The sequence below is a fragment of a genome, unplaced genomic scaffold (assembly GCF_019419815.1).
Source record: "Pyrus x bretschneideri cultivar Hongxiangsu unplaced genomic scaffold, Pyrus_bretschneideri_v1 Contig1, whole genome shotgun sequence".
Taxonomy (NCBI): domain Eukaryota; kingdom Viridiplantae; phylum Streptophyta; class Magnoliopsida; order Rosales; family Rosaceae; genus Pyrus; species Pyrus x bretschneideri.
Window position 1 is genome coordinate 13,436,121 of NW_025999390.1, and position 11,483 is coordinate 13,447,603.

Sequence of the window (11,483 nt, forward strand, 5' to 3'; positions counted from 1 at the left end):
GACAAGAGGCAGCTGAAGCTTCATGGGAAGATTTCAATGCATTCAAGACCCGATACCCAGAATTTCCAATGTAAACCTTGTGGACAAGGTTATTTTTTAAGGGGGAAGCATTGTTATGTACCGTGATTGCCTTGATCACAGGCAATGAAGTTTTGGGTCAAAATGTAGTGTTTTGGGATCGATATGTTTTGGGATCGTTATGTAATTTGACATTCTTTTGTGCTGTTTGTTAAGAGTTTAGGCTGTGTGTGCCATGTGGCAGCCTTACATTGGAGAGGTTGCTAGTGCATTTAAGCTCTCTCTTTCTTGTTGCAACAGACAGATGAAATCAAATATTAAGAAAGCATTTTACAAAAAAATACTCCATCTCCTTTCTCTCGCCATTCCCTGTAATTCTTGCTTCCAGTTAAGGTTGAACTAGAGGCTGGAACTGGTATCTTACAATTGGAATACCTGCCGTTTCCCTGATCGCCCCAATAAGTCTTGAACCCGCCGCCGAGCCGATTCGAACAAGCTCCTCGGCGGTTCGCTCAAGTCAATCAAGATTCAAGGAGCACCTTCAAAGCTTCCCCGACAAGCTTTGTGTTGCTTTGGCGCCCCTAAAACGCTTTTTAAAATACCAATTCCCTCCACCTTCCCCATCATCTCTGCTCTTTCTCCTTCTGCGTCTTCGCGTCAGTACACATCGTCGTCTTTGTCGTCGCGGAGCTACAATCGGCAGGGCAATGGAGCAGCAGAGCAATCAAAAGACTGCCCAACAACAAGGCGAACTCGAAGAAGTGCGGCCGAATTTCTGTGAATTGTTTAGATTCTTTTTTAGTTGCTGATTTTAATGTTTTTGGATTCAAGGTGTCTGGCATAGCTTCCATTGATGTAAAGAAACTTAAAGATGCGGGTCTTTGCACGGTCGAAGCCGTTGCTTACTCTCCCAGGAAGGATCTTCTGCAAATCAAAGGAATCAGTGAAGCTAAAGTTGATAAGATCATTGAAGCAGGTATGTCATTCGTTTTTATTTACTTTATTCGTTATCCATACTTCTCGGACATGGTGTTGTGAAAGTACAAATTACAGACCTTGTTCTTATACTTTGGACAGTAGAAAGACGAGGAAGAAGGTGTACAAAAGTACAATTTTACTCATGTATTAACAGACAGTTAATAGAAAAATCATTTTTGGACTAAATTTGCTGACGGAGTACATCACAAGAGTTTAAATCTGAGTTTTTTTAGCACATGAGCTATCTTCCGAATACCTTATGACCATAGAGATTATTTATCCGATTTGGCCATATATATATATGGAAGCACATTCGTTTTAGTTAAAGTTACTATTTATACTGTTCACATTTGAAATGTATTGATTAGAGTGATTCATGTTTACTTATTTGAAATTATATCAATTGTAAATTTTATCTAGTTCAAATGTGAGATAAACGAACTACCCATTTGATAATATTAAGGACGCGTTTATTAATCCATAATCAAATTTAGAGGAATTAAATTGAGGAGGCATTGAATTGAAGAGGAATTGGAATGAGATGGAAGCAGAATCAGATTCCTGTAGAAGTTGTTTACTAAAATTGTCTGGAATCGGAAAGAAATGATGTTGATTCCATATAAGTTATTTACTAATTCACTGGAATCGAAATTAAAACTAGCTTGATTACTAAATTACCTTTATATAAATAAATTATTTTTATACTAATTAATCAAACTAATTTATTGTTCAAAAAAAAAAAATTAATCAAACTAATTTTATATACCAAAATTTATCTATATAAAAATAATTAAAGAGTATTTAACTTATTTCCATTTGTTGTCTTCCCCACCACAAAAAACCCATTGTTTGTCTTCCCCGCACCACCCCTCTCATCCTTTTCACAGCCGCAACAGCCCTCCCCAATCCCCGCCTTTCCTTGCCCTCCACCCCAGTTACCCTCATAGCCACCACCCATAGATCGGCAAGTCATGGTCGAGTGCGGAGCGGTCTCGTCGGCAAATCATGGTCTAGCGCGGATCGATTACAAAGCTAGTTCGAAATGATTGGAGATTATGTTAGGCAAAATGGACGAATTGAGGCCTTATAACTTCTTGTTGAGGCTGGATTTAGTGAAAGGATTGTGAAAGACAACAGAGAGATGTTTCATAAGGCTGCTGGAGAGGATGGCGGAGGACAACCATAAGATGGAAGGGTATTTTGGAAAGAAACATTTGATTCCAGATGGAGGCTTCTCCCCGGAATCTAAATACTAGCTCCATCTCGGTATTTCAATTCCGGGTAATTCCAAAATTCGGTTCCGGATTTTAGGTGGACCCCACACTTTTTTTTATTCCCTATGTGTTAGTAAACGTCGGAATCCTTCCAAAGGAGTGCAATTCTGTTTCGCCCTACTCTTCTCCCGTTTGGTAAACACGCAAGTGCTTTACTAAAAACGTCGGAATACTAGAAAAGCACTTGTTGAAGAAACATGTTTTTTAGCGATTACTTGGACGCAAGTGCAATTCTGTTTCGACAGTGTAAAATGCACTTTCAGTCATTTTTTAAAGCAATCTCAAACAAGTCTTTAATTTTTTTTATTTTAATACATGATCTATTTTACACCAAAGAGTGGAAGAATAAATTGATTGTAAACTCGTCATTCCAAAATTCAAACATAAAACCTCTCACTTATATAAGTCACTTAGTACTACAGTCTAATGGTAGTCCTCTTCTCTAGTAAGTGAGAGGTCTTAGTTTCGATTCAATTCTCGTTAAAGGTGAATTTGAACCACATTATTACTAGCCCATTGTGAGGCTAAACCTATAGAAATCAAGGCTTTCTCTAATAGCTTTTCTTAGACACTAAGAAAAGTATCATTCTCATTAATTCAACAAATGAAGAATGCAACTACTAATATATAGTCTTTGACTATTTACACTATAACTAACCAAAATAGAATACATTACAACAAACTAATAACTGCCTTTGTTATGACATGGCATCTTCATCTTTACACCCCCCCCCCCTTAAGCCAAACTTGGAAGAAGGGAGAGTTCTAAGTGAGAGCTTGGATTATTGAAACTGAAACCTGTTTTTGGACAATGACTTTGTATGAATGTCAGCAATCTGATCTTGGCTACACACATATTGAACCTTGATTAAATTGGCAAGAACCAATTCCCAGATATAGTGATAATCGATTTCAACATGTTTAGTGTAAGCATGAAAAATAGGATTAGAAGCAAGAGATATGGCTGAAATGTTATCACACCAGAGAGTGGGTTTTGCAAACATAGGAAAACCAAAATATCTTAGTACTTTGCATATCCAAGTAATTTCTGCAGCAGTTTGAGCCAAAGACCTATATTCTGCCTCAATGGATGAACGAGCCACTGTTGTTTGTTTATTTGCACACCAGCTAATCAAGTTAGAACCCAAAAATACACAAAAGATCATGAGATATAGTACCTATGAGAAATCTTAAAATTCGCTTTGCTGCTTACATATGAGTAATTGTGGGTGCATGCATAAACTGACACACCTGATTTACAGCAAATGAAATATCAGGTTTAGTCCAGGTAAGGTATTGGAGGCCACCAACTATAGAGTTATATTTAGAGGGATTAGATAACATTTCACCATTGTGATCTAATTTTGTAGAACTGCGAAGTGTACAACAGGGTTTAGCTCCAGCCATATTGGTATTTTGCAAAAGATCAAGTAAATACTTGCCTTGGTGTAATAAAAGACTATCTTTGGTTCTGTGAACTTCCAAACCCAAAAAATAGTGCAAGGGTCCTAAGTCTTTAACTGGAAATAAGGTACTTAACTGTTGAATGAAGTGTTGGCAGAGTGAAGCATTGGGACCACCGATGAGTATATCATCCACATAAACCAGTACAATGACCAAGGATGGAACTTTAAGAACAAACAAAGAAGCATATGAAGATGATTGAGTAAAGCCAAGAGATTTAAGAGCCTGAAACAACTTATCAAACCAGGCCCTAAGGGCTTGTTTAAGACCATATAAAAATTTATTGAGCTTACACACATGATTGGGAAGAGATGGATCTTAAAACCCAGAAGGTTGTACTATGAACACTTCTTCTTTCAAATCCCATAAAGAAAAGCATTGCTAATGTCTAGCTGATTAAGAAACCAGTTGAACTGAACAACAAAAGTTAGCAAGATTTTGATGGTGACAGGTTTAGCTACAGAGCTGAAAGTCTCTTGATAATCCAAACCTTCTTTTTGATGAAAGCATTTGGCAACAAGTCTAGCTTTGTATCTTTCAATCAAACCATCAGGGTTCTTCTTAATTCGGAATACCCATTTACATCCAACAACATTCTGAGAAGATGTAGGAGGGATAAGAACCCAAGTACCTATGGATTGAAGTGCATTGAACTCATTTTGCATTACCAATCTCCAATTTGCTGATTTTGAAGCTTGTAGATATGTAGTAGGAATCACCCCAATGGAAAGATAAAGAGGGTGTTTAGTTGCACTGAATGCCTTTGGTTTACAAATACCATTCTTAGACCTTGTGATCATAGGATGTACATTCTTAACTTGCTGCATATGTGTAATATGCTGCTTAAAGAAGTGATTGGAGTCTGTAGTGGCACTTGGCAAAATTGAAGCAGATGAGGGAGATGCAGGACAAACTGCAAGAGTGGGTGAAGTGCAAGTTTGAGCAGGAAAGGAAATAGGTGAGGGTAGAGAAAACTCCAAATCAAAATTCTGAGATGAAGAAGATGGAACAGAAGACACAGAGTGAAGAGAACCATGAAAAGGGAATGATATCTCATTAAAAAGTACATGTCTTGCAATATAAACCCTTTGTGTTTCTAGGTGCAGACGTTTATATCCCTTATGCTGTAAGCTATATCCTAAGAAAACACAACTTTTACTTTTTCCATCAAGCTTGGATAACACATAAGGCTTTAACCATGGAAAACACAAACAACCAAAGACATTGAGCCTGGAGTAATATGGAACATTATGAAATATAACTCCCAAGGTGATTTTGTAATCCCAGAGATAGGTAATCTCTTGATAAGATGCACTGCAGTAGTGAAAGCTTCAACCCCGTATTGATGAAGAACATGTGATTGCACCAATAGAGTTCTAGATGTCTCAACTAGATGGCGATGTTTCCTTTCTACACAACCATTTTGTTCTGGTGTGTGTGGACAACTCAATTGATGAAAAATTCCATGAGCATGAAGATAAGATTTAAAAGATGAATCGGTAAACTCACCCCTTGAATCAAAACGTACAGTTTTGATTTTATTGCTAGTTGTGTTTTCTACATAGTTTTTGAAGATTACAAATGTAGAATACACTTGAGATTTGACCTTTAAAAGAAAGAGCCAATTATACTTACTAAAATCATTAACTATAAGTAGATAGTACTTAAATCCACTCACTGAAGTTACATGAGCAAGGCCCCACAAATCACAGTGTCTAAGCTATGAGTAGTTGATGAAGTGGAAGAACCAAAGGGTAACTTGTGATTTTTTGCTATAGCACAGTTAGAGCAAAAGAAATCCACAGATGATGGTCATTTGACTGCAAGTTTATTAGTAGATAATAGTCTGCGAAATATAGAAGAAGAAGGATGGCATAGCATACTATGCTAGAGCCTAAGAGGAGCTTGAACATTTACAAGAGCATGAGATGAGCTGGAAGAGGATAAACTAGGGGGAGAAGAGCTTTGCAAAGGATAAAAATCATCCTTAACTGGACCCTAGAAAAACGTCTTCCCCATAGAACGATCCTTTACAATGGACCCATCAAAATTAAGAGTCAATGCACAGTGATTATCTTTAAGAAACTGATAAGCAGACAACAGATTATGCTTCATTTTTGGAACATGAAGAACATTGCTCAATTTAAAAGCAACATGAGAAGTATGCAATGAAGAATAACCAGTATGGTGTATGGACAGACCTTTACCATCACCAACATAGACTTTGTCATCCCTAGTGTATGGTGTTGGTGAGTTGATGTTGGCAATGTCATTTGTGATGTGAGAAGTGGGGCTAGAATCAATGAGCCAAGAGGGAGACGATTTGGAGTTGTAATGAGCACACATGGCCGCGAGTTTTATAGGTAGAATTCTTCCAGAAATGTCAGGATTCATGCGATCAAAACAATCAATGGCTTTATGATTGGTTAAGCCACAAATCTGACAAATGATAGAATTTCCAGAGAAATGAGAACCACAAAACCCTTGATGCTACCTTGATTTGAAGAATTTCCACGAAAATTGCCCCGATAACCATGATTTTGATGGAAACGATTGTTATTGTTGAATTGATATCCTCGATTACTGTTTCTTCCACGATTAGAGTGAAATCGAGAAGAATTTGGTTATGAATGTTGATTATGAGTGGCAAATGCTTGAGGTAGTGGAGTAGGAAACAGAGGTGCTTATGACTGCACAGAGAACGCCTGAAACGATTCAGTATTGGATGAGATCTTCTTGCGACGAGATATGGAGAGTTCTTTGGTGAAAAGAAGTCCATGAAGTTCGTCCAAAGAGGCAGATGAAATACGAAGCATGAGTGAATCAATGAACGATTTGAACTCATCAGACAAGCTAATGTTGCCGCCATTAAATCGCGATCAAAGATCGACGCTCCGGCAACAGAGAGAGAATCAAAGATTCATGTCAACTGTTACAGATAATCTGACATAGATTGAGGTCATTTATGCATATCTTGGAGACGAGATCGAAGCTGGTGAATATGAGCATCAGAAACACCACCAAAGCGTTGCTCAAGCTTGATCCAAAGATCTCAAGAAGAAGATACACCAACAGTAAATGGAATTACATCCTTAGACAGTGTTGAATTCAACCAGATCAGAAGATTCTAATCTTTCTCATACCAAATCTCAAAAGCAAGATTGATGGAGCGATCCGGGAGAAAATGCAGTGGACACAACTCAGTGCCATCAACGATTCTAAGAAGTTTGTAACGGCGGAGAGTCAGTGCAAACAGTGCATGCCATGGAAGATAGTTAGATCGTTTGAGCTTGATCGGAACCATGCTTCCAATGTTCTGAATCGTAAAAGATGCATACAAATTCGATGAATTAGTGAAATCAGGGTTTGAAGAAGAGGAATTTGGTACTGGATTTTGAAGTGATTCATTCTGAGATGATGAATCGAAGGGAGAAGCCATGACAACGGAGATGTAATCCTTGAAAACAAGCACAAAATCAGAAATGCGAAGCAAAGACGATGAGGATCAAGAAGGCCGGAAGGCAAGAGGCGGTTGATACCATATAGAAACTCAAGGCTTTCTCTGAAAGCTTTTCTTAGACACTAAAAAAAGTATAATTCACATTAATTCAACAAATGAAGAATACAACCATTAATATATAGTCTTTGACTATTTACACTATAACTAACCAAAACAAAATACATTACAACAAACCTATAACAAACTAATAACTACGTTTGCTATGACATGGCATCTTCATCTTTAAAATCTATCCCCCTTTCCTTTTAGCGTGAATAATATCATTTATTAAAAATAAAAAATAAAAAAAATAAAAATAAATAAAAAGCCCCCTCACTTGCAGGACAGGAGAATAAGTACATTGTAGTATAATTGCTGCCTTAAAACTGGGAGGAAGATAGCAAAAGAAACGTATCAAACAAAACACGAAGGAGGGATGAGCGAGAAGTTGGAGACAGTAACAACTACGAAATTAGATAAATTTTAAATAAAAATCATCTGTAGTAAGATAAAATTTGAGAAACGACTCCGCCCATATTTTGGTACGCAAAAATTGACACAGGAAACCAATATTTAAAAAAGTCAAACACTGAAGTTACAAAAGAAAAAAATGGATGACTATCTCGGAACATATGTAATGAAGAACTTCAAGCCACAATCGGGACCGGGGACTCGATCACAGATGGGGCCAAAAAATCCTCTGCTACAGGGACTGCTACTACCGGCCTGATATATTCGTCCTCCTTCGGTTGGTGAATTGTAACAAGGTCGGGTAAGGGGGTCTTGGGGCCTTGCTTGCCCTTGGGATCCCAATCGAGCATAATCTTGACCTTAATACCAAGCACACCCTGTACGCAAACATATGAAGTGATCAGTTGACTTATAACAGTGAATGATTTGGACAGAACAAAAAACCCAACCCTTGGAGCACAATGGGAAGAAGAAGAAACAGGTGAGTGGGACAAACCTGTCTAAGGAGGACATGCCTCACAGCAGCATCGATGTATTCGTTGACTGGCTGACCAGAAGAAATCATGTATCCGTCTTTGAATTTCATGGACTTGGCTCGTGCAGCCCTTAGCTTTCCACTAATAATCACCTGTTAACATACCAATATCAACTGTTAATGTACCAGTAACATCTAACATCAAATTAAAATTGCTGCAGGAAAATCATAGCTGAAAACTGCTAATGACCAACCTCACAACCCTTTGCTCCACTTTCCATAACAAATCTCAAAACACCGTAGCAAGCCCTGAAAGGAACACATCCATAGGCAGATTAGTTACTAAACAAGCATTTAACATGCAAATATACATACCAATGTGGAGTCCATTCATAAACATAATCTGAGAGCATTGGCAATGCCACTATTTAGATAAACTTAGAATATCGCTCGCCCTCGTCAATTCAAAGATACATAGATTTCAGAGCCACTGATTAAAAGAAAGCCTGATTACTAGAAATTACAATTCAAATGAGCATAGTGCCTTTGTTTATAGTTCAAAATGAGTGTCAGAAATCCCAAGCCTACCTAACAGTAATAGTGCATTTCGAACACATGTTCCCTCCCCAAGGTTACTCATGAAAACAAGGACGTTTCACGAGGAATATCTCGTGGTGGATGTCAATCAATTTTGTCAACTTCCGACACAAATGTGGTATGAGAACACCAATATGCTTTGTAGATGACATGACACAGAGCCATTAATCCCAAAAGAATGAGCCTGATTTCTAGAGATTACAATTCACCGAAACCCAAGGTGAACCTAATAGTAATGGTCCATGATAAACATGTACCCTCCCTAAGGTTACTGCATGAACACAACATTTCACGAAGATTATCTCATGGAGGATGTCAATCAATTTTGTCAACTTCCGACACAAATTTGGTACGAAAACACCAATATGCTTTGTAGATGACATAAGACCACATATCACAAATTGGAACATAAATAGTTGCAGACATTAACAATGTACCCTCCCTGCGGTTACTGCATGAAAGAAATAGACTTCATGAGGATGATGGCATGGAGGATATCAATCAATTTCGTCAACTTCCGACACAGAGTTCGTATGAAACCACCAATCTGCTTTGTAGATGACATCTAAAGGAAATCAAATGGCCAATACAATGCAGCACATTCTCAACATACAAAATACACAATAAGCTTATCCCCAATCTGTCTCAACATCACAATATACTTCTATACCAACCACCAGATTCATAAAACATATTATCCTGATTTGGCATTCGATCAGTATAAACAAAAGTTTGAGGTCAAATCATATACCTGCGGACGGCAAGACCACCGAGAAGCTTGTACCGGAGAGACTCAGCCTGAGCAATAGCACAAAGCCCTCTGTTGTTAACCTTCTCAGCGTAAAGTTCAACGCTGTTTTCTGGAAACTTAAACCTCTTCTGTACAACAGAAGTTAGCTCTCTAATCCTCCTCCCCTTCTCTCCTAATAATCACAACAAAATGCACACATAACAATCAATTAATTAACATAAACACTTATTAATTCACAAAAAAATCGACTCTTTATCTAATTAAAAATGATAAACATACCTAGAACGTTTTGGGTTCGAGTGGCTCGGATGATGATCTCGGTTCGCATCGGCGTAACCCTAACTTCAACGCCGGAGTAGCCATCTTCGGCGAGCTCTCTGGTAAGAACCTCGTTCAGCTCGGCGAAGAAAACGCCATCGGCGACGAACTGCAACCAAAAACAAAGACGAGAGCTTTAGTTGAAAATGAGATTGATTTTCTCCAGTGTTTTCGGGAAACAAACAAGGGAGGAGAAGGACTGACCTTACGCTTCTTGCTCATTTGGGTCGAGGTCGCCATGGTTGTGGATGTAAAAGTTGCAGAGATGGGATCTGAAATGTGGTGGCGGGTGCGCTGAAAACCCTAGATTTTGTTTGGCACCGGGGTTTTGGGATATATGAGAGGGTTTATATATATAGGTGGAGACGGATCACACGGTTAGATGGGTTTTCTAAATTTCTATGGACGGATGAGATTCGTCCTAGACTTCATTTTTCATTTGGAATTAAAAAATAAAAATAACACAAACAACGTCACTTAACAATTACAGATAACGCTTTATCGCAATAGTAAAAAGCAATCATATTTACACACTATGGTGTGCGTTCGATCCCCACTGATTCCTCCTACACTTTACCAACCAACAACTTAACTCACTAACATTATTTTTGTACTAAAAAAAAAAAAAAAAATCATCCCTTAAAAGTTGAAAGAAGAAACATGAGTTAGGATGCACACTAAACTCTTCTTTGTTAGAGGATGTGGTGACTTCGTTCTCATGGATTTTGTTTTCATTATGTTATAAGAAGGTCCTAACTTTGAATTTCATGGATGATAGTCGTTGATAAAAGAATGTTGATTAAGATTCAAGAACATATATTATTATGTTAGACTTAACAATTGTGGTAATGTTTTTTTTTATTCAAGGATAGGGGAATTCAAGTTTACACTTCTTTCAACGTTGAGAAAATAATTGTCAAGACTTCTAGCTAGTAAAGAAATTAGTAATTTTGCTGGAACATTTTTTTTTTAATTTATAACTAGGAAAGGGAGAGAATTCAAAACTGATACATAATTTAGAGAGTGGCAGTTTAACCCAAGATGAATTGATAAAAATTCAACACTATATCTACTAAAATACTAGACCACGTACAACTTTGTTGGAAGATATGTTGCATCATTGTTTTCTTGTTGCTCGGAAGTAATCAAGAAAAATGTTCTTTGTTCACTAACGGAAATGGAAGATCCAAACTTGAGACTTAATGACAATTAGACCGAAAGCTTGTTTGTAGCAAATCTTATTTAGACATGGAGTGTGAATTTGTGTGAAGCCACTCAATACCTCGTCACAATAACAAGATATAAAACTTGTCATTCAAATAAATTGCACTTGGAATCTTACAAATAAAGAAAAATGTCACTACAGCACAGTTGGTGAGATGTATGCCGCCTTATGCATCAATGGTCGTAACTTGTGTGTCGGAAAAGATGACCTAAAGAAACTCAATATGTTATCCATGGACCTAAAGCCCAAATATCCAGAATCTAAGCCCAAAATTATAGTTTTTTGGGTTATCAGCTTGTGGTAAAATTATAATGGACTCCATCAGTCCATGTCTAGAAGACTTGGGTTGTATAAGTACCAAGTTAACTATGTGTCTGAAGTCCTTCCATTATGTTCTTAGCTAAATATAGAGA

The 11,483-nt window shown here is 37.6% G+C and overlaps 1 protein-coding gene across 1 annotated transcript; it reads right to left on the bottom strand.

Moving 5' to 3' along the window:
• Positions 1-7,686: 7,686 nt before the first annotated feature.
• LOC103932542 (40S ribosomal protein S3-3-like) lies at positions 7,687-10,206 on the bottom strand. Its single transcript, XM_009342166.3, has 6 exons — positions 10,050-10,206; positions 9,807-9,954; positions 9,528-9,699; positions 8,434-8,488; positions 8,201-8,332; positions 7,687-8,081 (listed from the first exon to the last, which is right to left on the bottom strand). Exons 1-6 carry the CDS (start codon positions 10,083-10,085, stop codon positions 7,881-7,883), a joined length of 744 nt encoding a protein of 247 aa, XP_009340441.2. The 5' UTR covers positions 10,086-10,206; the 3' UTR covers positions 7,687-7,880.
• Between the last annotated feature and the right edge of the window lie 1,277 nt (positions 10,207-11,483).